This window comes from Gracilinanus agilis, chromosome 1 (genome assembly GCF_016433145.1).
Source record: "Gracilinanus agilis isolate LMUSP501 chromosome 1, AgileGrace, whole genome shotgun sequence".
NCBI lineage: Eukaryota > Metazoa > Chordata > Mammalia > Didelphimorphia > Didelphidae > Gracilinanus > Gracilinanus agilis.
In genome coordinates, this window is record NC_058130.1 from 253,271,078 (window position 1) to 253,296,874 (window position 25,797).

Sequence of the window (25,797 nt, forward strand, 5' to 3'; positions counted from 1 at the left end):
TGAAAAGTCTTGAGTAAAATCACCATGCAATAAATGGAAGAGCTGGGATTTGAATAAAGGTAAAAATATAATGCAACAGGATGCCTCAAAACTATGACAGAAAGCTTATAAAAATGTGCCTGTTCTCTTCTAATATTTTGGATTCATAGGCTATTCCCAGCAAGACAGAAATTGTTGATGTTGGACTGATCATGGGAAAACAAGCACAGTAATTACTGCTGGTACAGATGAGAACTGTTCTAAACATTTTATAAAGCAATTTGGGATTATGCTATAAAAGCAACTAAAATGTCTATATTCTTTGACTGAGAGATCCTTTTGCTAGGCATATACTTGAGGAGGTCAAAAACAGTATGAAAGAGATGGCATATAAAATATTTGTAGCAACACTTGTAGTATCAAATAATTGGAGAAAGACCAAAGAAATTGTGGAACATGAATATAGTGGAATGTTACTGCACTAAAAGAAATTGTGAATATGGAATATCCCTGGGCTACAAGACATTATAAATACAAAGAATTCAAAGATGCATGGAAAGATATAGTAAATGAACCAGAGTGACTTGTAGACATAAAGCTGTCTATTTAATTAACCTTTTTATCAAGATTCTATTTCAATGCTGGCTCTTTCTGATTTTGTTACATGGGGTCTGGAGGAGTTAGTTTTCTAGAAAAAAGTCCCTGATCTCACGATTTTTCTTAGTGAACTCCAAAATAGGGGATGACTCCAAGAGATGTGTGATCAATCAAATAGAGGGCCAGAAATGTTTATGTCCCAACTTTCCCTCAATAGCCAATGGTGGTTTGTCTCCAATAAAACTACACCTACTATTATCCTCTGATATTCCCCCACTTCTCTCCTTCCTCTTCCATATAAGCTCCTAACTTTTCTACTTCTGAGACAAGGGTGAGCTCTCAGGGAAGTTACATTCTAGTCTATAGCCTTTCATAAATCCTATCTCGTCTTTCCTGATATTAATACTAAAGGCACTGTTTCAGAATGGATAGGTGCCATTAGGAAAATTCCATCCTCTAACTTCTAGTATGCCTATCCTGTAATATTCAATATCATCATATTAACTACAAGGTCCCAACAGTACCAACTGGAAATAGCTCTGCTACACTCCACTCCCTTTTGCTTTGGCTGGGATGCACAAACAACATAGGAGGAACAGGCATAGATGAGTTGTAATCTTCATGGAAGATTCATTACATTATCTTTCTCCTCAAACTCCATTGTCTCTTCCAAATGTGCTCATTTTTTACAAGGATAGAACCATTTAAAAAATTTTTTTTTTATTTTAAACCCTTAACTTCTGTGTATTGACTTATAGGTGGAAGAGCGGTAAGGGTAGGCAATGGGGGGGTCAAGTGACTTGCCCAGGGTCACACAGCTGGGAAGTGTCTGAGGCCAGATTTGAACCTAGGACCTCCTGTCTCTAGGCCTGGCTCTCAATGCACTGAGCTACCCAGCTGCCCCTGGATAGAACCATTTTACTTTCCTTTTTTTAAACCCTTAACTTCTGTGTATTGGCTTATAGGTGGAAGAGTGGTAAGGGTGGGCAATGGGGGTCAAGTGACTTGCCCAGGGTCACACAGCTGGGAAGTGTCTGAGGCCAGATTTGAACCTAGGACCTCCCGTCTCTAGGCCTGACTCTCAGTCCACTGAGCTACCCAGCTGCCCAGTTTTCTTTTCTTTTAAAAAATCCTTACCTTCTATCTTAGAATCAATCCTATCACCAAAGAATAGCAAGGGTTCCACTGAGGTTAGATGACTTGTTCAGGGACACACAACTAGTAAGTATCTGAGGCGTATTTGAACCTAGGTCCTCTTTAATCTAGTTCTGGTGCTCTATCCACTGTGCTACCTAGCTGCTCCAGTACAACTATTTTTTCCAGATTCACAACCTCTGAATCATCTTTGACTCCTCATTCTCTTCCATCTATATACTAAATTAATTGCCCAATTTTGTCATTTCTACCTCCATAAAATCCTTTTCATCTGTCTCTTCTCTCTTAGGCAATCACTACTTAGTTCAGGCCCAAGATCACCTCTTAACTGGACTATTAAAACTGTCTCTCACTTGGTTTCCCTGTCACAAATTTCTCTCCTCTAATCCATTCTTCAGGTAGTTTGTCAAAGCAATTTTCCTAAAGCACAGGTCTGACCTTTTCATCCCCTTCTTCAGTAGATCCCATTATTCCTTATTCACTGAAGGATTAATATGACTTTTTAACATTTCTACATTTGCAGAAAATTTTAGAATTTCCATAATTATTATGTGTATTAGTATACATATTATTAATATGTACAACAATGAATTAATATGTATAACATGAATATATTAGTATAAGTATTATGTGTATTAAATTTAGAAATAATTAAATATATATATATACATATAAGGGACAGCTGGGTGGCTCAGTGGATTGAGAGCCAGGCCTAGAGACTGGAGGTCCTAGGTTCAAGTCCGGCCTCGGACACTTCCAGCTGTGTGACCTTGGGCAAGTCACTTGACCCCTATCGCCCAGCCTTACCACTCCTGGGCTAAGGACGGTCCCTAGCCCGGATGAAAAAGGAGGAGGGTTGGGCGTGGGGCTAGCAACCCCACCCTGTAAAAACTACATCTGCTAAAGAAACTGCAACCTAAAGTAGGGGCAGCTGGGCTAGCTCAGTGTATTGAGAGCCAGGCCTGGAGACGAAAAGTCCTAGGTTCAAATCTGGACTCAGACGCTTCCCAGCTGGGTGACCCTGAGCGACCCATTGCCTACTGGTTGTGGCCCTATGCTCCTAGAATGGAGTCCCAGGATAAAAAAAANTCAGTGGATTGAGAGCCAGGCCTAGAGACGAAAGGTCCTAGGTTCAAATCCGGGCTCAGACACTTCCCAGCTGTGTGACCCTGAGCGACCCATTGCCTACTGGTTGTGGCCCTATGCTCCTAGAATGGAGTCCCAGGATAAAAAAAATATATATATATATACATATATATATATGTATATGTATATATATACACACACACACACTGAGGGTGGATGCTCAAAATTATTTTATTGACAGGAATGTGTAATCAAAACAGTTTGAAGCCTATTTCCCTAAATACTAGCAACAGAAGAAAAAACTATTTTAAAAGGAAAATCCTAATAGTGGGTAGAATATTCTCAAGGCAAAAATTCTCAAGTATGGTCAAATTAATTAATTTAAAATACTGAATGACATACTAGGGCAAAGTACCATAATAAATGGAAAAGGAGAAACAAATAACAATGAAAAAAAATCCTATTCTTAATAATGTTACAATCTAGATGGAGACAAAATCTACGTACATTAAAAATTGCTTCTTCATGAGAAGTAGAGCTAGAATAAGCAGTGGGAAGAAGGGAACTCAAGATGGACAGCAGTAATATAGGAACAAAGATATTGAAAGGAAAAGTATTTGCCAAGCTGGAATATAGTTTTGATTGGAGTAGAAAATCTATTCAGGGGAACTGTGGGAAATGAGCAGAAAGATAAGTTGGTGTCAAATGGTGAGAAGCCCTAAAGGCAAGGCTAAATGGACCACCTTATCTTAGAGTAACTTCTACCTGAATAGTTTTTTTATTTTTTTTTAAACCCTTACCTTCCGTCTTGGAGACAATACTGTGTATTGGCTCCAAGGCAGAAGAGTGGTAAGGGTAGGCAATGGGGGTCAAGTGACTTGCCCAGGGTCACTCAGCTGGGAAGTGTCTGAGGCCAGATTTGAACCTAGGACCTCCCGTCTCTAGGTCTGGCTCTCAATCCACTGAGCTACCCAGCTGCCCCCTACCTGAATAGTTTTATACTTCCAAGGTCACCTGATGTTTCAGAGACATTCTATAAAGATGACTTTTGCCACTCATTATGTTTTAAGTAACAAATTGAGGCTTCTGGGTTAAGATGGTGACTGAGTAGAAGCTGGGCGACTTTCTCTCCTTACCGACCGATATAGCATACCCCCAAAGGACAAAAAACCCCCACAAAACCCAGATGAAAGAAGGGACCCCACAACAGGGCACAGTATCGAAGGTACGTGGGATTTGGGCACTTCCATGCTATAAGGGGAGGAAATAGCTCCCATCAAAACACGAGCAAATCAACCCTTCCCCACCTTGCCCACAGTACCAGAGGTAGAGGCTGCACTCCAGAGTTACAGTGAGGGGGCGGGGCACAAAATCTAGCCCCTTGGCAGCTAGCTGACACCACAAGGAGCTTGCCCCTGAAAGTAGCAAGACCTGAGACCGCAGGTGGCTAGAAAACTCAGACCTTGGATACAGGAGTGGGGCTGAGAGAAGCAGCAGCAGCGCCTTGCACGCTCAGACTCAGGGGAAAATCTCAGGTGGAGGACCAAGTGTGGGCCAAGTTCTGGGCTCTGGGCAGCTGGCTAGGAACACAGGGGTTCTTCCCTGAAAACAGCTAGACCAGAGACCCCAGGAGGGTCCCCAGAGAAGCCAGGAGACTCACAAAGTAGCCGCAGGCAAAAAACTGCTCCCTAACTCCATACAAAGAGAATCAGATTGCCTTACTCAGACTTCTGGCAGAAAAAACACAATGAAGCCAAGCAAGGCCCAAGAAATAAACAATAAGACCAATAAAAAAGCTCTAACACTTGATAACTTCTGCACAGAAAAAACCCAGAAAATAGAGGACAAACAATTAAAGACATCCAAAGCTTCCCCAAAAATGAAAAAGGGTCACAAGATCTTGAAGAGTTCAAATCTGAGATTATGAGAAAGATGGAAGAGATCTGGCAAGAAAATAACAGTTTAAAAGGCAGAATTTCCCAATTGAAAAGTGAGGCTCAGAAATCAAATGAATTGATAAGCAAATTGAAGACCAGAAATGACCAGCTGGAAGCTTTGAAGAACCAGATAGCCCAGATTGAAAAGGAAAACCAAAAGATTATAGCTGAAAACCAGTCTCTAAAGGCTAGAATTGGGCAAGTAGAAGCCAATGATCTTTCAAGACAGCAAGAACAAATAAAGCAAAATCAAAAGCCTGATAAAATAGAAGAAAACATGAAATATCTCACTGAGAAATTGACAGATCAAGAAAACAGGTCTAGAAGAGACAATCTGAGAATCATTGGTCTTCCTGAAAAAGCAGAAATTAATAGACATTTGGACTCCATACTAAAAGAAATTATTCAGTAAAATTGCCCTGAAGTTCTACATCAAGAGGGCAATATAGACATTGAAAGGATCCATAGATCACCCTCTACACTAGACCCAGAACAGATAACCCCCAGGAATATAATAGCCATATTCAAGAGCTTCCAAGTAAAAGAAAAAATATTACAAGAAGCTAGAAAGAGACAATTCAGATATCAAGGAGCACCAATCAGGATCACACAGGATCTGGCAGCCTCCACACTAGAAGACCGCAAGGCTTGGAATATGATATTCAGAAAGGCAAGAGAACTGGGTCTACAACCAAGGATCACCTACCCATCAAAACTGACTATATACTTCCTGGAGAAAGTATGGGCATTCAACAAGATAGAAGATTTCCAAGTATTTGCACAGAAAAGCCCAGGACTAAATGGAAAGTTCGATATCCAACCACAAAAACCAAGAGAAACATGAAAAGGTAAATAAGAAACAGAGGGGAAAGAAAATTCTTATTTTTAAATTTACCACTTTAAGGGCCTTAATAAGATCAAATTATTTGTACTCCTATATGGAGAAATGTTATGTGCAATTTTCAAAAACTGTATTCACTATTATAGTAATTAGAAGAATTATTCATAGGGAGAGGTTGGAGGACTAAATGGTCTAAGATGAGATGGGGCAGGGAAAAAAGAGGGGGGGTGAATAGTAGATGGCATCAAGAGAAACTTGAATGAATAAGAAAAATAGGATATTCTATACCACACAAAGAGAGCATGGGAAAGGGAGGGGATGAATACTATTATAAGAAAGAGAGGAAGAGAGCATTAAGAGGTAATATTTAAACCTTATTCTCAGCGGAATTAACTCTGAGAGGGAAGAGTAGCTATATCCACTGGGATATAGAATTCTATCTAACCCTACTGAAAGTCAGAAGGGATTAACCAAAGGGAGCAGGGGAGTGGGGAGGTCAAAAAAGGGAGGGGAGGAAAGGGGGAGGGAATTCACTAGGCCTTAAAAAAAACCAAATTGAAGGCAAGGACTAATATATGTTCTTGGAGGAAAAATTTCTTAATTCAGACTACTAATAAAGAACTGGACACAATTAGAGAATATAGTGTGTGTACAAACACACACATATACACATACATATAAACACATACCCCTTATGTAATTTAAAGTAGAAGTCAGGAGATTAGTTATGATTTCTAAGACCTCTTTGAATTCTGATTTGATTATTTTCCTTTGAATTTGCAAGATTTTACTCATTTTCTGAATCAAGTCAGAGTCTCTTTCACACTAATGGCTTATGAAATTAATGATTTTATGATATGATTTCAATTTCTAGGTCTAACAATAAATTCTTTATATTAAATGAGTGTAGACTACTATTATTATATTAGAAAAGAGAAGTCAAAGTTAACAGAGGTTAACCTGAATGCCTAGAAAAATGGTGTTGCCCTTGACAGCAAAAGGAAAATTTGGAAGAGATGTTGATTTGGGGGGTAATAGTATTTTTTCTCACAAAATAACTGCATATATTTTATTAGTATCACTTATTATTATGTGCTATATTTTGAAATAATAAACCTCCACTTATTTTTAATACAATATAACGTAAACTTTTCATTAAATCAGTTAATTATCACCTCCACTTAGATGCCATAACCACACACAACCCCTTCTATCATTTATTTATTTTTCTGAATGACTGCTGTAGCCTACAGATTACTCATATGAAAAAGGTACACGGCTACATGGACATCAATCAATGTTGGGAAGTATGCAGAGGGTGATAAATTTCAGATTTCTCCTCTGATACACCAAAAAGAACATTAGCTCTAGAACTGAAGGGTCCAGATTAAAATCCTGCCTTGAACAATCTGCATGAACTTGCACAAATCAGTCTCTCTCCCCACCCCATCCTTTCCCATCCTCCTTCTCCAACTTTTACCTTTCATCTTATTTTTTCAGATTAAAAATTTTTTTAAATTTTATCTTTATTCCAATAACAAACTTATACATAAGTTTTCCCAAAGTTATATGATTCATGTTGTATACTTCCCCTCTTCCCTCCCCCTTCCCAGAGATGACAAGCAATTCCACTGGGTTAAATATGTATTATCACTCAAAACATATTTCCATATTATTCATTTCTAGAGGTGAATAATCTTATAAGACCCAAACTCCAAATAAATTACCAAAATAAACAATAAATAATCATATGTTTTCATCTGCATTTCTGATCCAACAGTTCTTTCTCTGGAGGTGGATAGCATTATTTTTCATAAGTCCCTCAGAATTGTTCTGGATCACTGTATTGCTGTTAGTAGCAAAGTCTCATTTGATTGTCCCACAATATTTCATTTACTGTATAAAATGTTTTCCTGGTTCTGCTTATTTTACTCTGCATCAGTTCATATAGGTCTCTCCAGCTCTCCATCACCATCATATACCACAGTTTGTGCAGCCATTCCCCAATTGAGGGACATCCCTTTAGTTTCCAATTCTTGATCCACCCTTCTATCTCTTAGTCAGGACCAGATTGCTTTGATGACTATTGCTTTATAGTACAGTTTAAGATCTGGTACTGTTAGGCCACCATTTTTTTTTTTATTATTTCCCTTGATATTCTTGACCTTTTCTTCTTCCAGTTGAATTTTGTTATTATTTTTCCTAGTTTTATCAAATAGTTTTTTGGTAATTTGATAGGTATATCACTGAATAAGTAAATTAATTTCAGTAGGATCATCATTTTTATTATATTAGCTTGTCCTACCCATGAGCAATTAATTAATCTTTTTCCAATTGTTTAGATATGATTGTATTTGTGTGAAGTGTTTTGTAATTGTATTTATATAATTCCTGTATTTGTCTTGGCAAATAGATTCCCAAATATTTTATATTATCTAGAGTGATTTTAAAAGGAGTTTCTCCTAATTCTTGCTGCTGATTTTTGTTGGAAATACACAGAAATGCTGATGATATATATTGGGTTTATTTTGTATCCTGAAACTGTATTATTACAACTAGCTTTTTAGTTGATTTTCTAGGATTCTCTAAGTATACCATCATGTCCTCTGCAAAGTACCTTCCATCTTTGAATCAATACTGTGTTTTGGTTCCAAGGCAGGAAAGTAGTAAGGGCTATGCAACAGGGGTTAAGTGACTTGCCCAGGGTCACACAGCTAGGAAGTGTCTGAGGCTAGCTTTGAACCCAGGACCTCTTGTCTTTAGGCTTGGCTCTCAATCCACTGAGCCACCCAGCTGGCCCCAAGCAAGTCTCTTAAACTTCTTTGGTTTCAGTTTCCTCATAAGTGAAATAAGAAGGTTGAACTAATGACCTCTAAGATTCCTTTCAGTTCAGCAGCTATACTATGATTCTGTGATATGTTACTACTATTATTTAAAAGTTTATTGATGTATTTTGTCATTATATTACAGTATGAGATTGGGGTCATCTACTATCACACAATCTTAATACTTTCTCAAAACAACAAAAATCAGAAACAGAAACTCCCCAGTGGACACATATGACATAGCTGAGGATGGAAAAGTTTTTCATTACCTATTTTTCAGAACCACCTTTTAAAAAAAAAGATAGTTTTTTTTACTGATATCTTTGCCTTAATATCTTTCTTTTCCAATTATATCTTTCCCATATCCCCTACCTAGGGAGATATGCTTTAAAACAAAAAATAAAAAGCAAAGAGAAAAAAGTTTAACAAAAACACCACCCCCAACAATAAATTAGCCAAGTCGGACAGTACTGCAACATTTCACACTCATCATCTCCCCTTATCTCTGCATCTTTTCTCTAAGTTTAAATTTGGACATTGTAATTATAGAGTATATGGGATTTTTGTTTTTTTGTTTGGGGGAAGAGTGGTTCTTTCCATTTACATCATTATAATCACTATGTATACTACATTCCTGTTTTTGCTTACTTCACTCTCCATCATTTCTCAGTCACAATAATTATTTTTGTTTCCTGTTTACCTAATCGGTTCCACTGATTAAAACCAGTAACATGTAGTTTTAATGATTTCCAATTTATACTATAATTTGAAATATAATACCAAGTTCCCTTTATTCTTTCTTACCTTTCTCATTTCTTTTGAAATTCTAAATCTTTGTCTGAATGAATATATTAAATTTATATCTTGTTCCATAGAGCATCTCCTTGGCTGGCAAAAAGTACATCAATGCTGCCTTGTGGTATGGAGGTAAGCCTTGGTTTCCAAAGGTGTCAGTGAAGTGTAAGCTCTGAGAAGTTCTACCATGGTATTTCTTCTTCCTCAATAATTTATGCTTTCAGGTTTATCAAACACTGAATTTTTGAGGCCCCAATCATTTCTGATTCTTTTGTCCTTTCCATCCCACTGATCTAATTTTCTATTTTTTAATCAGTACTAAAAGGAATTCTTTAAATAATTGCTAATTTAATCCAGTATAAGGTCTGGAAGTGCCATTACCCCTTCTCCAAATTTTTTCATTATTTCCTAGTCTAGATTTTTTCTTCTTTCAAATAAATTACCGTATCATTCTGTCTAGCTTGTACTATGTTTGTAGAAGAATCTGCATAGAATTGCCATTTTTATTATAAAAGCATGGCTTGGCCATGAGTACTAATTATCTCTTCAAGTACTTAAGTTGTTCTTTAAATATTAAAAAGAACATTTCATAATTATATTTCAGGTACAGAGAGTGATTTAGTAAACTGACTCCTCAATATTTCATGCATTTTTAGTTATTATAAATAGGACTTCTTTTGGTATGATTCTTTTCTGAGTTTTATTATTATCATAAATAGAAATGTTGCTGAATTTTGTGGGTTTATTTTATAACCAAATGTGATAGTAATTATTGTGAAGGCACAGAACATCAACCTGATTGTTCTATTACAATAGGAATATTCTTAACTTAACAATCAATGTTTCATCTTGAGGAAGGATTGAAAGCATTGGTTTCAAAAGTGGTAAGTCATGATTTAGATCAGAACTGCTTCTTTTTTTATTTAAACCCTACCTTCCGTCTTAATCTGAGTTCTAAGACAGGAGGGCGGCAAGAGCTGGGCAATCAGAATTAAGTGACTTGCCCAAGGTCACATAGCTAGTTAGTCTGAGGCCAGATTTGAATCAGGTCCTCCCCACTCCAGGCCTGGTGCTCTATCCTTTTTGTATTACCTAGCTGCCTCAAGATAAAAGCTTCTTAACCTGGGGTCTATGAACATGAAAAAGGTTGTTTTTTTTTTTAAAATCTGTATTTTGATGATTGGTTTCCTGTGTAATACTAAAAATATTATTTTAAGAAAGGATTCCTAGGCTTCTTCATTCTGCCAAAAGGGTCCATTGTCATAAAAAATGGTTAAAACCTCCTGACTTAGATGAATTATAAGGCCCCTTTCAACTTTTAATCATCTTAAGTTCCTTTAAGATTCAGTGTAAAATACATGTCTTCTAACATTTGTTGAATTGAACTGAAGAAACCTTACTGCAGTGATTAGAAGCATCAATGATACAGAACTAGGACTATTAGTTTATCTCATCTGACTCCCTCATTTTACAGATGAGAAAAATGAAGCTTGGAGAAATGACTTGCCTAAGATCACATAGATAACAAATAGTGAAGCTGGGAAATAAACTGAAGTTCTGTGACTCCAAATTCAGCAATTTTCCCAGTATACCATCATGCTGATGCATTCCCTATGATTATCTGCTATATTTAAGAGAACTTAAGATAGTATTATATATTTTTTTATCTTTTATTTTAAAAATTATTTTACTATACTCCCTAATTAAGATCCTATGTTCTGATTATAATTCTCTGGAGACTGTATATTAATTTATAATTATTTACTAAATAGTGAAACATGGGTCCAGCACATGGCTGGTTGCCTAGCTAAGCTGAGTTCGCTGCTCACTATGTGTCCCTGTTCATTCTCACAGTTAGGCTAGAACCACCATGGCTTGCCCAGAAAAAGACCTTCGAGGTTCTTAGATTACTAATTTATAATCCACTCCCCAAAGCCTTTTTTGGGGTCAGCCCCCAGGGAAGGAAACGTTTTTCAGACCACTGGGATTTCCTGGTACCGTGCAGCTGGATGCCCCAATCAGGCATACTTTCTTTGCTACCCTAACCCAAGGCCCTTGACTTCCTTGGCCCTGGACCCTATAGAAGATGAAGCTCTTAGAAAACTCTAGTTTTGAGGTGATCAAGTCCCAGCTAACGGTAGAGACAAGTGATGCTCACATCATTGGCAGGATTGAGAGTTACTCCTAAAAGATGGCAGGTGATGACAAGCACATGTTCAAGCAGTTCTGTCAAGAGATTTGCCTGTCTGAGTGTGACTATCTACAGCTACAATCCTGACCTGAACTCTGACCCCTTTGGTGAAGACGGCACTCTCTCTGGTCCTTCAACTACTTTTTCTACAACAAGTGGGTCACACACATAGTATTCTTCAGCTGCTGATCTATCAGCGGCTCAACCTACCCTCGATCGGAAGCCGGCCATGAATTGGACATGGAAGAGGAAGAGAAGGAGAAAGAAAAGGGGGGAGCAGCAGTGAGGGGGCAGCTGAGGAGATCAGCACTATGGAGGACATGCAGGTGATCTGCAAGGGAAAGGTACCGGAAGCACTCATCTTCACTGCTCTTGGGCGGAGACTTTTTCTGTCTGCTCGACTCTATGGCCCCCCAGTTGGTCATCCCTCTGCCACCAGCTGGGCTTAGCCCTCCTAGCACTTTGGCTCTAGACTGTGAGCAACTGACTCTTTCTCCAAACCTTTCCCATTCCTAAGGAACCAGCACCAGGGTCCCTGCCTTCTCCCTCATGCTGCCGAGCCCTGGACTCATGGAGTAGGATTGAGTCTCACTGACTGTTCCCTTGGGGGCAGCAGGGCTAGCTTTGACCTATTCCTGCAGGCTGCCCGATTGTATTTTTATATTTTGTATAGGGGTACTAGCTCCTCTTTTCCCCACTTCACTCCACCCCAAGGCTTTGGGGGCAGGTATAGGGGGTGCTATATTCTGGGCACAGCCTTCACTTAGTGGTGCTGGGGCAGGGCAGGATGGGATCTGGGACCCAGGCCCCTCCTACTTCGGCCCAGCCCTGAAGGGCAAGCCAGTGTGCACTGAGGGGTCACTTTGCTGCAGATCTGTGTTGGTCTCCAATAAAATTTCTGTGACTTAAAAAAAAAAAAAAAAAGGCTTGGCTTCCAGAGGCCAGGAGTCACATGAGACTAGAGGCAAGCATCTTCAGAGATGTCAGGAGTCATGATGCTTCTAGCACACATGCACCCCCCTCTTCCAGATAATCCTCAGGCTTTGTTTTTAATCCAACCAAAGGGTGGGGGGCTGAGGAATGTTATGGGGGAATTAGGAAAAGTTAAGCAGTAGACATAAGTTAGCTGGCATAGCTGTCAGGGAAGTGTTGAAGGTTCCAAGCATAGAACAGTGAGGAAGAAAGAGATTTTTCTGAGAGACTCTCTGGATGAAGCTGATGGCAGTTAGATGCTTACTTAGCTGCTGGAAGTGAAGAGCCCAGAAAAGTAATTGTCTCCTGCTAAAACCATCTACCCTGTGAGGAAGATTAGGTTGAGCAGAGAATCTAGTTCTGGTTGGTGGACATACCAGACTAGTTCAGCTCCCTGACTTTACTTCTTTGTGGACTTATTTGCTGTGGTTCTTGGAAAGCTGTGATCATCGCTGGAGCTGAAGAGGACCCTGCAGTGAGACATTCAATCCCCTTCTGACCTAACAGGCTGGCCCTGACAGACTGAAGCTAAAGTCAGTGTAGCGTCTGTCCAACCTTCTAGCCTCTAAACCTTAAAACTCATTATTAAACTGTTTACTTTACTTCCTGTGTCTTCCTCAACCCCAAGAAAGAACCCACAGAGAGATAACTTTGAGTGATGACCTGTAACTGCTTTAACTGACATTTACCAACTAGTGTGTGTTTTACCCATTTCCTACATCCCTGGTGTGGGTTCCCAGTTTACCTTGTGTATCCTAACACTTGTGGGTGTGGACCCATTTATGTTTGCCACCCTTGGGTTTCATTGTCAGGAGTCAGTTATTGTTCTTTCAGGAAACTCAATTCACTAGAGAACCCTCCAAGATTGGTCTTAGGGTACCAAGAAAAGGAGTTCAAACTGGAATTCAATTCTTACCTAATACCAACTCTTGAGTTCAGAATATGCTATTTGACTTTCCCAAATGAATAAGAGAAAATTCCCTAACAGTAAATTTATGTGCATACAACAAATGACTTAAGCTTGGGAAAAAGTCAAGACATGGATAAATGACTTGGTTCTACAGTGCAATTTGAAAATAACGGCACAAATACATTTATCACTGTTGCATCAAACTACTATACTCCCCAAAAGCACTTAAAATGTAGGTTTGCACATATATTTATGTGCTATACTTCACCAAGGCAAAGACTGTTTATCTAAAATTTCTTTCTTCTTCAGGACCTCACATAGTTGCCTTCACACAGAAGGTGATTACACATACCTATCAGCCCAAAGCATATTCATTTTTGTATCTGTCATTTATTACATATTTATTTTTATGTCATATATCATAAGCCACTTTGGAGAAATTAATTCATGGAAGCTCACTGAATATTTACTGGTGAAAACCAGAGAAGTATAATCCCACCAAACTCAGGCTGCCCTCTAATAACCCATTCTTTCAGTCTCCCAAGCTCTGACATGCCATCATCCTACTCCTCCCCTTACAAGGAAGGGGAAAGTAGAATACTCTTCAAAAGTCAAAGGTCCAGAGAAAATAATAATAGCTAACATTTATTTATATTGCTTTAAGATTTGCAAAGTGCTTTACATATAAGAGCTTGTTTTATCCTCACAACTCCTATTGTTATCACCACCATTTTACAGGTGCAGAAACTAAGTTTAAGAGAAGTGACTTGCTCTGATCACAAGTGTCTGAGGCAGGATTTGAACCTAGGTCTTCTTTGATGCCAAGACCAGTACTCTATCCACTATGCAACACTGAGTACCTGGGATAAAACCCTCCATGTATTCTATGAAGGAAGAGAGCTATAAATGAAAATGTAAGTATACTGAACAGAGGCACAACTATTTTCTCTCATTCTCTCTGCAAAAAATCAATAATCGGATTAATAAAATAGAATACTCACATCAGCATAGTGACCTTTCATATCACACCGTTCACAATGCTTTTTCCAAGAAGGTCTTTCAAGGCATTTATGGGAGTAATATGCAGGCAAAGAACAATCTAAACAAAACCGAGAAGGGCAGTCATACTGCAGATGTCCTCTCTCAGCACATAGGCAACAGGCACGTATTTTCTGTGAAGAAGAAAATATTTTATTAAAAAATGTTAGCTCTTTATACACAAAAAGAGGGGGAAATTAGAGTGGAACTGAACATAAAATACCACAATAAATGTGTTAAATGTCCAAAGACTTATGGGATGGAATCTTGTAATGGTAAACTGTAAGACAAGATAGATCAGGTTGAGATTAAATCTTTCTTTTTTAGACTCTTACTTCCTGCCCAGTTCTAAGGCAGAAAGGTAAGGATTAGGTAATTGGGGTTAAGTGACTTGGCTCAAGATCACACCGCTAGGAAATATTTGAGGCTTGAGATTAAAATTTTAAAATGAATTTGATTGAGTCTAACATATTATTCCAAATCCATTTTAAATGTAACTGTTTTAGGATATAAAATTTCTCAAGAGCCATTTTATGTTATTTTAGAATACTATTTCTTTTTACTTGTGAAGCAAAATTCTAATAGCATGAAATTAAATGCTTATTATATTTTAAAGTAAAAAACTTTGAAAGACATTTGATAAGAGCAATGTTAGAAATAACAATTTAAAAAAGCTAAAGAAATAGTCAGTTACATTGGTTGAATCATAATACCAACATCCACTCAGAGTGTGTGGTGGTGGCAATGACGGTTCGGACAAAGCTTTCAGGGAAATGAATAGGCTATATCATCCATAGAAAATCAAGTAGGATGGTGAGCAGGCTGGAAATATATTGTGTGAAACAGGTGGGGGAGCTGGGTGGCTCAGTGGATAAAGCACTGGGCATTTAATCAGAAACACCAGAGTTAAATTTGTCCCCAGACACTTACTAGTTGTATGACCCTGGGCAAGTCATGTAACCTCTCTGTGCCTCAATTTTCTTAACTATAAAATGGGGATAATACAGCATTTATCTCCCAGGGCTATTGTGATGATCAAATGAGAAAATAACTGGAAAGTGCTTAGCACAGAGTTTGGCACACAGCAGGTGCTATGTAAGTGCTTATTTAAAAAATAAAATCAACACAATAACTAAAGCTATTTAGCCTAAAGAAAAGACTAAGGGGAGCCATGAGAGGTATTTTAATAAAATTGAAAAGGTTTTTATGCTCAAAGAGAAGACTTTGTGTTAAGGGCAATAAGTATTAGACAAGGAGTTAGAGAACGCCATTACCTAGTTTCCAGCAATTTCCTCATTTAAAAAATTACTCAATCATTAATCTTTTATGTTTCATGAAATGTACAGAAGCCTCTGGATTCCTTATAATAATATTCTTATAAGTGTATAAAATAGGATTATAAAGGAAACCAATTATATTTCTAAAAAATACAACAAATTATTATGAAATAACAAGTTCGAATCCACAGGTTAGAGCCTCTGGACTAAGGGCAGTGAGGTGACAATGGACAGAGCACCAGGCCTGGAATTGGAAGGACTTGGGTTCAGAAATAGTCTCAAACAATTCCTGTCTGTGTGACCCTAGAAAATCACTTAATTCCATCTGCCTAGCCCTTGCCCTTCTGTTTTAAGAGTTGTCACTAGGACAGAAAGTAAGGGTTTAAAAAAAAAAAGAACCTTTGTATAGATGCATTCTAAAGCTCTTTCTAATGTTTAACATTATGATATTTAAAATATAGAATTAGAATCATTTATTGAAAATGTCAAGTATGCAGACTTCAGCTTATTATAAGGAAGAATTTAAAAAACAAACAAAAATCAGTTATCCACAATGAAATATTTTAAAAAAAGCAAAAACCTTACCTTAAGTATCATTTCTAAGTCAGAAGAGCAGTAAGGGCTAGGCAAACAGGGTTGTTACTTTCCCAGGGTCAATATCTAGGAAATATCTGAGGCCAGTTTTGAACCCAGGCTCTCTCCACTGAGCAACCTAGCTGCCCCTGGAATAGGCTTTTTAAAGTTAGTTTGTTATCACTAAGGGATATTGTACAAGAGATTCTTATAATTGGAAAGCCTAGATCCATGTTGGTGAACCTATAGCACATGTGCCTGAGGGGTTGCTCAGCTCCCCCTCTCCACACTTGCCTGAGGACATTTCTCACATGTCCTGCCCCTCTGCCCAGCAGCCCAATGGGAGTGCTTCCTCCTTCCCCTGTCTGGGGTAGGGGATGCCTCATATGCAGCATGAGAGTTGCAGTTTGGGCACTCGGTCTCTAAAAGGTTTGCCATTACTGGCCTAGAGAAATTCAACGTTTTTCTGATTATAACACCCTTGAAAGACTTATTAGATACTTTGCTTACTTGTGGAACAGGACAGTTTTTTGACAAATGACCACGTTTTTCACAATTTCTACAGATGACATTTTTGTCAGCTGAATAGTATCTGATGTTTCGTTTGCCAGATGATCTGTTATTACTTATTTGGGCCTAAAAGAAAAAAAAAAAGAAAAACAAGAATTCTCTTGTTATTTACAAGGTTTGTGTTAGTTTGGCACATGACTCAATTCAGTTAAAAGACAACACTTACTGGAATTGTCCTTTAACTTAAAAAATTAAAGGCAATTCAAACATTGTACAGAGGGAAAAAAAATCATAAAGATTTCACCCAAATCCCAACACATTGACAAGAAAACAGGAAAAATCATAACAATACTGCTTAATATGAGTATACCTAACAAGGTAGATAAAAATTCACTTCCCTAAAGTCTTGTAAATCTAATCAAAAGGGCATTAAACTCAAATGGAAGAGGGAAGGAGAAAACTACCTAGAGTTATCTATCGAGTTAGATATGACAGCTTACAATGTAAGAATACAATAATAGTAGAGACTTCCAAAAATTCAGCAAAACCTATAGTTTCAAATATAAAATAAGATAAAAAATAATGATCCTAGAACAACACAGAAAATTTGACTAGAAATTACACTGTTTCTCCCAACTAGAAGATAAACAATATTTATGCACTGTGATGACCAAACTTAGGTTCAAAAAAGCTCAACTTGTATGTCTGGGAATACATAGACAATAGTTTTACTGCAAAAGATCGGGGGGTGGGGGGTGGAGGGAGGGTTGATGGAATGCAAGTTAACCTATCTGTTTTGATTAAGATCCAGTTGTTTAGGAAAGTGTTTTTTCATTACTACGTATACATCCACCTCTTTGTAACTTTCATTTAGGCTTAGCACTAGCCTCTGGAGCCAAAAAGATCAAATTAAATGCCTTTTCCAAACCATGTCCCTTTACATACTTGAAGACAGCCATCATAATCCCCTCATAAAGTGTTCACTTTTCCAGGCTCACCATTCAATGTCTTCATACCATTATAACTGTCTAGTATAGAACAGAGTGAGATAACCTGGGAGTTCTTAGGTTATCCATCAATAGAAGAGCCATGGAGCAAAGGCTGGATGAGAAACTGGTCAGTTATTTATAGAGGAGGTTTTTACTTAGTAAAGATTATTTTCTTTTTTAAATGAATACTTTACAAACCAGTTATTACAACAGATTTTTTTTTAATTTTCAAAGTTAGAAAAGGGAGGAGTGACCACTTGCAGCTTCAAAGGGCTAAAATGACAAGTTAGAATCTAATAAAGTGAAATTTAAGGGAGAAAATGTACAATTCTATATTTAGATTTTAAAATATCAATTGGATAGGTATAGGGTAGAAAAGACAAGGCTTGCAAAGGGCTAATGGGTCACAGAGAATCATAAGCTTAATGGATCATTGTTCAATTTCCATTGTTCATCTGCCCCACCTGCATGCTGACTTCATGGCCTCTCTGGGGAATCACAGCCCATGTAAACTCACTCTTCAATTATTAACATTATACAACCTCCAACCCATTGATTCTGGACCCCAGGCAGCATTTATACCCAATTCTCAGCTCCCCTCAAATCTTACTTCCATTTTTCTCAAACCGACCCCACCAACATCCTACTCCAAAGACAGTCACTCCTTCCACTGGGCACTAGGGAATGCTTGCTATCTAGGTAACAAATGTTTTCCTCTTTAAAAGTTTCCTTTCTCAATGAGAGAATTTCCTTTGGTTGGGGAAGGGCTGAATAAATTATGGTATCTGTTGGTGATGGAATCCTATTGTGCTCAAAGGAATAAAGAACTGGAGGAATTCCATGTGAACTGGAACGACCACCAGGAACTGATGCAGAGTGAAAGGAGCAGGGCCAGGAGAACATTGTACACAGAGACTGATACACTGTGGCACAATTGAGCATAACGGTCTTCTCTACTAGCAGCAATGCAAGAATCCAGAGCAATGCTGAGGGACTTATGAGAAAGAAAGCTAGTCACATTCAGAGGAAGAGCTGTGGGAGTAGAAACACAGAAGAAAAACAACTGCTTGAACACATGGGCTGATGGCGATATTACTGGGAATGTAGACACTAAACGATAACTCTAGTCCAACTATCAATAATATGGAATTAGGTCTTAATCAATGATACATGTAAAACCCAGTGGAATTGTGCGTCAGCTAAGCAGGTTTAGGGGGACTGGGGGAGAGGGAAAGAACATGAAACATGTAACTATGGGAAAATATTTTTAAAAAAAGTTTCTTTTCTGATTTCTGGCACTCAAGACCTGGCTCCCTCCTAATAATATAGCTTTCCTAGCCATACTTTCCAGCACTGGTTATACTTTCACTTATTGATTGTAGTGGGGGAGTCAGAATACTCTATACTTTTGACTGCCAGTTACAGCCTCTTCCTCTACCACCATCATTCAGTAGCCTTGTTTCATTTGAATATCTAGCTAACTTTAGTTTATTTGGGTTTTTATTTTGCAGTTTTGGTTTTACATGAGTATTCTACAAAAATGAACAATGTAGAAATTTTTTAAAAGCACTGAAATCCTAGGCTACAAGCCAATGTTCTTTTCATGAGGCACAGCTGCCCTCAAATGCATTGTTTCCAGAAAAAGAGGCCCACAACTATACTCGTCTTTGTGGTCCTGGATGAAACAAATCAAACATATTTCTCTATTGTTTCTTCTTCCCACAAATCTATCAAAGGACCCATGTAATCAGATCAATTAATAAAGTGACTGAAATGGTAAGAGCATTGTTAGTATCCTTACCAATGGTGAAAGATTGATATATATGCATAGGACTACAAGTGAGGGTTTCTTCCAAGAGAAAGGCCTGCTCAGACCTGTCTATCATCCCCTATTGTTATAGGAAATTTATAGATAGGACTTATTATAGTGAGTAAAAAAGGCAGACCAAGCAAAAGCTGGCTAAAGCTGAGAACATTTCAAATCCAGAATGTTGGCAGAGGCTTGTCCACAGAGACTGATACGTGATAACAGTTTTGCCATGGAGGAACGAGTAGTGTTGGATGCTGTGATTACTGTTCAGCTAGCCTGCTGACTATTTGGGATCTTGGAAAGAGGAGATAATCTTTAATATCCTAAGGGATTCTTCAATCAAGATCTAGGTTGAGTTGGGTGCTTGTCTGAGTTGTTGGACAACTCCAGAAAGCCCTATACTCCCTAGCCCTTTTGGATTAATTTGCTGTTTTCCTGAAGTGTTCCTGTGACCTGATTTCATTGTGATACCATACTGGGATATGCTCTGTGAGATTCCCATTTATCCCTTACTTTGTTAACCCTGCCTAAGCTGGCTGCTTATAGAATAGCCATTTTCCCCAGTCAACATTCCATGACAGTTGGCCATAGACTTAAGGTGTCAGTTGATCCTAATACCTCCCTTCCTGCCCTTGTTAAACATTAAACAACCCTTTTACCAACTTCCTGGTATTCTTCCCAGTCTACAAGAACCCATTGATATTTAAACTGTTTCCCTGGCTCTGTTGGTTTCAGTTCTGTTTGCTTCCTCAGCTAAGTGTGTTAGATTTTACCTCTCCCAAGTCAGCTGTGGGCTACTTTTACCCTAAGCTGTACTGGTGTGTCTCCCTTTCATTCCCTACCTGTTTCCCCATTCCCAAAGCCACTATTTTTCAGTTAACAGGTTTCACTATATACTCGTGCATTAACATCATTATTGACATTATGGATTGATTCCACCTGCCTACCTGGCCATATATGAGAGATTAATGTCTTTCTTGAGTTTTCATGGGAATTACTTCAGTTATTGCCCACCAGGTGCAAATTCTTGATTGGTCCCCTGTATTTTTGACAACAACCAGGTAACACTGCCATCTCATCTGAAAGGCATCCCCTTGTAAATGACCTCAGCAAGTTAGTGTTCAATAAACCCAAACATCCCAGATTTTGGGACAAGAACTCATTATTTGACAAAAACTGCTGGGAAAACTGGAAAACACTTTGGGAAAAATTAGGTTTAGATCAACTTTTCACACCTTACACCAAGATAAATTCAAGAAGGGTAATAAAGGGTGAAATAATGAATAAATTAGGTGAACATAGAATAGTATACCTGTCAGATCTGTGGGAAAGGAAGGAATTTAAAACCAAACAAGAGATAGAGAACATTGCAAAATGTAAAATGAATGGCTTTGATTATATCAAATTAAAAAGTTTTTGTATAAACAAAACCAATGCAACCAAAATTAGAAGGAAAGCAACAAACTGGGAGAACATTTTTATAACAAAACTCTCTGACAAAGGTTTAATTTCCCAAATATATAGGGAACTAAATCAAATTTACAAAAAAATCAAGCCATTCCCCAATTGACAAATGGTCAAGGGACATGAATAGGCAATTTTCACATGATGAAATCAAAACTATCAATAGGCACATGAAAAAGTGTTCTAAATCCCTCCTGATTGGAGAAATGCAAATAAAAACAACTCTAAGGTACCACCTCACACCTCACAGACTGGCCAATATGGCAGCAAAGGAAAGTGATAATAAATGTTTGAGAGGATGTGGCAAAATTGGGAAACTAATACACTGCTGGTAGAGTTGTGAATTGGTCCAACCATTCTGGGCAATTTGGAATTATATCCAAAGGGCTTTAAAAGACTGCCTGCCCTTTGACCCAGCCATACCCCTGCTAGGTTTGTACCTCAAAGAGATATTAAGGAAAAAGACTTGTACAAAAATATTTATAGCCGTGCTCTTTGTGATGGCAAAAAATTGGAAAATGAGAGATGTCCCTCAATTGGAGAATGGCTGAATAAATTGTGGTATCTGTTGGTGATGGAATACTATTGTGCTGAAAGGAATGATGAACTAGAGGAATTCCATGTGAACTGGAAAGACTTCCAGAAATTGATGCAAAGCGAAAGGAGCAGAACCAGGAGAATGCTGTACACTGTAAATAGTTTGTAAATGCTATGTACATAGTCTATAATATAATTTGTACATAATATATACATAGGTGTAGAAATTGTACAGATCTGTATGTTTATATAGATGTATATATAGTTAAATTGTTACAAAGTTTTGATTTTATTAGTATAGCAAGTTGATTTTGAGTTTTAATGTAGTTTTTGGTTTTCTGTATTAGCGAAAAGGATAAGGTCTTAGCATAGAAAAATTGTTTTGTTTAAATTGAATTGTTTAAATAGGATTTGTAAGATGCAGTTTGCATGAATTTTGCATAGTTATTATTTTAGATAGATTAGTTTTTTGTAAAACCTAAGTTAAATTGGGTTTTGTAACTATTTTATTGTTTCAAAAGTTTTGCAAAAGTTTGCATTTTGTATTCTGCATTTGGAATTTCTGTAACTGTATATTTTGCACTTGCATTTGTGCAAGTATGTTTTCACTGATTATTTGTTTTCAATGAAATTTTCTTTTCTTTGATTTATATCCCTAGTCCAGGTCAGCATTGATAAGGTGTAGTAATAAGAATAGGATAAGATAAACTAAGATTAAGAATATTTTTGGGGGGAATATAATAATAATATTAGGTATAGCTTTAGAATTACATAGAATAGTGAGCATATGGGAGAGATTTTTTATCTCTCCATATGCTCAAAGGGGGGAATGATATTAGAAATTAAGTTTTGGTACATTAGTTTAGAGAGAAGTGAAGGAGCTGGCTTGAGAAAGAACTGGAGTTTGAAACAGATCTGAGACAGAGTGTCAGTTTCAAATGTTGACAATGTTTTTTTTGTGGCAGTTACTCTCTCTGGATTTGGCTGTTGCTCTGAAGCAGTTGGCAGTTACTCTTTGGGAGGTAGGTGGCAGTTACTCTCTCTTGGATAGCTAAGAGCAGGTGACATCATCTTTTCTCTCTCTCCTCACTGTCTGAAGGTAGAAGGAAAGGAGGAAAAAACCTGAAGGAGCTAAGTGATTTCCTTTTCCAACTTGGGAAACACTAGTGACTGTCTATTGCTGTTTCATAAATTGTTTTATCTCTGAGAAGACCAAAGAAAGACCTGGTCTTTTTGGCTTGGACTCTGAGTCGTTAAGGCTCAGAGTCCTAACTTGGTTCTTGCTGAGTCTCAGCCAGCTGGCCTTTGTTATTTTTAAAACTTGGAGACAAAGTTAAGAATTATATACTTTGTATAAGGATAATAGTGTTAGTTTACTGAAGAAGAGGGAAAATTGGGGTTAGTCAAATCAAGGAGGATCAGTGTAGCCTGTGGAAACAGGAGAAGCGGTTCTTTGCAGAACCAGAGTTTTTTATTTGGGTGTAGTTAGAATCCCTTAGAGTTAGAAATCATTTTATATCCTTATATTCTCAATAAATAGTTTATTTTTGTATAACAAGAGTCTCTTTAGCGTCCTTGTGCCTGGCCCTAAAGAGAAGTTCACTTATGAGCTTCACTTCACTTATATAAACTGAAGATACTTTGTAAGCACAGCAAGCAGAGTATCTAATCAGTTTATAATCAATAATAAATTCATTGCTTAATATTTTTACAACACAGAGACTGATACACTGTGGCACAATCGAATATGACTGACTTTTCTATTAGTAGCAATGCAATGATACAGGACAATTATGAGAGACGTATGAGAAAGAATGCTATCCTCATCTAGAGAAAGAACTGTGAGAGTAGGAACACAGAAGAAAAACATTTGCTTGATCACATGGTTCAATTGGGATAAGGTTGGGGGAGACTCTAAATGATCACTCTATTGTAAATATTAATAATATGGAAATAGGTATTGATCAATGACACATGTAAAACCCAGTGGAATTGCTCACTGGCTATGGGATCGGGGAGTAAGGAGGCAAGGGAAAGAACATGAATCATTTAACTAGGGAAAAATATTCTAAATGAAAAGTATCCCCTCCTCAGCACCTAAGACAGGAACTGGTCTGTGGGGAGTACTAGACTTTGCTTGTAGTTTCAGTACATGGCACCTCAAAGTCAAGGATGACTTCAAACTTGATCATGGGACTGCATGGGATTCCTTTTCAGTTCTCAGTTTTCTCTCATTCATATACGCTACTGGGTATTTATGTTCTCTCCTGGGCTTTCTGTTGTAGGACTTAATCACAGTCCTGCATGAAATGACTTTTTTGGACCTTGATCCTCAGTCTTCTTTTATCCACATAAGGCAGCATTCCTGTTTTCATGTCCTCTCGTTGGTGTCGTAGGACCTCATCAGGCTTCTTTGTAAAGAGGAAATGAAATTATATTTGTCAAGCCCTTGCCAGTGTTCAGGGGCTTCCTAAAGGCTTCCTCTTGTCTATAAAGGGAGTTCTCCCTTTCTGGTGAGGGATCATACTTCAGACCTCTGTGGAGGGAGAGGTCCAACTCATGTTCTCGTATTCTTATTAAGGAACTTCAATACACATAATGAATAATAATATACAATACACACCGTAACTTCCCAATTTTCCCCATGATCTTCACTCTTTCTCAGCCAAACACAGAAATAGTCAAACCTTAATCTTGACACCACCTACAGATGTTCTACTTCCTCATATATAAGCTCTGAAGCTTCTTTATCTGATCAAAATGATATTTCATCCATTTCTGTCTTGCAACTCCTAACCCTGTTCTATATCCTCACCATTACCTCTAGCTCCCCTATCCTGTACTTCTCAGTTCTTTCCCAGGACATGATTTCTGCACAGGTTATACTCTCCTCCTTTCCTCATCTTGATTTATTGGCAAATCAGTTCAACTCTACGCTATCATCTTCTCTAGAGTCTCTGGCCCCCTTATCATAGCACCAGTCTTGCCAGTCAATTCTTAGCCTTGGATCACTCCTCCCCACTGCTTTTCATCATGAAATCCATGTTAACTGAGTATACTACAGGCTTATTACATAATCTCAATTGGTACCTCAATTTACTTACTCACTCTGACTTTTCCAAAACTTTTCATCTCTTTAAACCTCCCATGGCTCTCCCTCCTCCCTCCTCTCAGTTGAAAACCTTGCCTTATGTTTCACTGAAGAAACTGAGGCCATTTTCCAAGAGCTCCTTCTTCTTCCTTCTTCCTCACTGCACATAACTTAGATGCCTTCTGCTAATATCTTCTTCATCTCTCCCTCATATGAAAAGATGGTCCATCTTCTTGCTGAGGCAAACCTTTCTACATGTAAAATGATCCTATTTCATCCCATCTTCTTCAGTAGGTTGGCCCTCTATACTCTCTGACAAATCTTTAAGTCTCTAATGGTTACTTCCCTACTCCTATTGCCTACAAACATGCCTATGTCACATCTATTAAAAACAAACAACAACCCTCACCTAATAAGACCATTTCCACTGGCTATGATCTGTTATCTCTCCTCCCTTTCATGGATAAAGTCTCTGAAAAAGCTTTCTCTACTCAATGCCTCTACTTCTTTTCCTCTCACTCTCTTCTTCCATTTCATGAGTGGAAGAAGAATCCTTGTGTAGTACTAAATTATCTAGATATGTGGGCTAAAAATGCAGAGAAAAGTATCTTTATTCCATAATTTTCTTATATGTTTTTTAATGGCATGGTCCTTAACATTCAGGTCATATATCCAACTTATAATGGTATATCAATAAGATATTGATATTTCTGCTAGATAAAATTTTTTAATTGTTTTTTTCAATTAGAGAGTTCTTTCTTAAGAAATCTATGTTTTCAGTTTTGTCAAACACTGAATTACTGAATTCAATTTTCTCTCTTTTAAAAAAATATTTATCTTCCATCTTAGAATCAATACTCTGTATTATTTGCAAGGCAGAAGAGTGGTACGGTATAGGTAATGGGGGTTAAGTATTTGCCCAAGGTCACAGTTAGGAAGTGTCTGACACTAGATTTAAATCCAGGACCTTCCCTCTCTAGGACTGGCACTCAATTCACTGAGCCACCTACCTGCCCCCAAATTAAATTATTTCTGATTCTTACTCATTTATACTGTACCATTGATCTACTTCTTCATTTTTAAATAGTCCCATATAATTTTCATGCTTTCTGCATTATGATATAATTTGTGGTCTGAAAATCCTAATCTCCTTTTCATTTCTATCTTTTTTCATTAATTCCCTAGGCCAATTTAAATCTTTTGAACTTCAAAGTAAATTC

The 25,797-nt window shown here is 37.8% G+C and overlaps 1 protein-coding gene across 1 annotated transcript in view; it reads right to left on the reverse strand.

Moving 5' to 3' along the window:
- ZCCHC7 (zinc finger CCHC-type containing 7) overlaps nt 1–25,797 on the reverse strand; it is a 309,742-nt gene that overhangs the window by 60,800 nt on the left and 223,145 nt on the right. Inside the window, exons 4-5 of the mRNA XM_044660977.1 lie at nt 16,687–16,812; nt 14,290–14,460 (exon numbers count right to left, since the gene is read on the reverse strand). Coding sequence (XP_044516912.1) covers nt 14,290–14,460; nt 16,687–16,812 — 297 coding nt within the window. The remainder of the gene's footprint in view (nt 1–14,289; nt 14,461–16,686; nt 16,813–25,797) is intronic.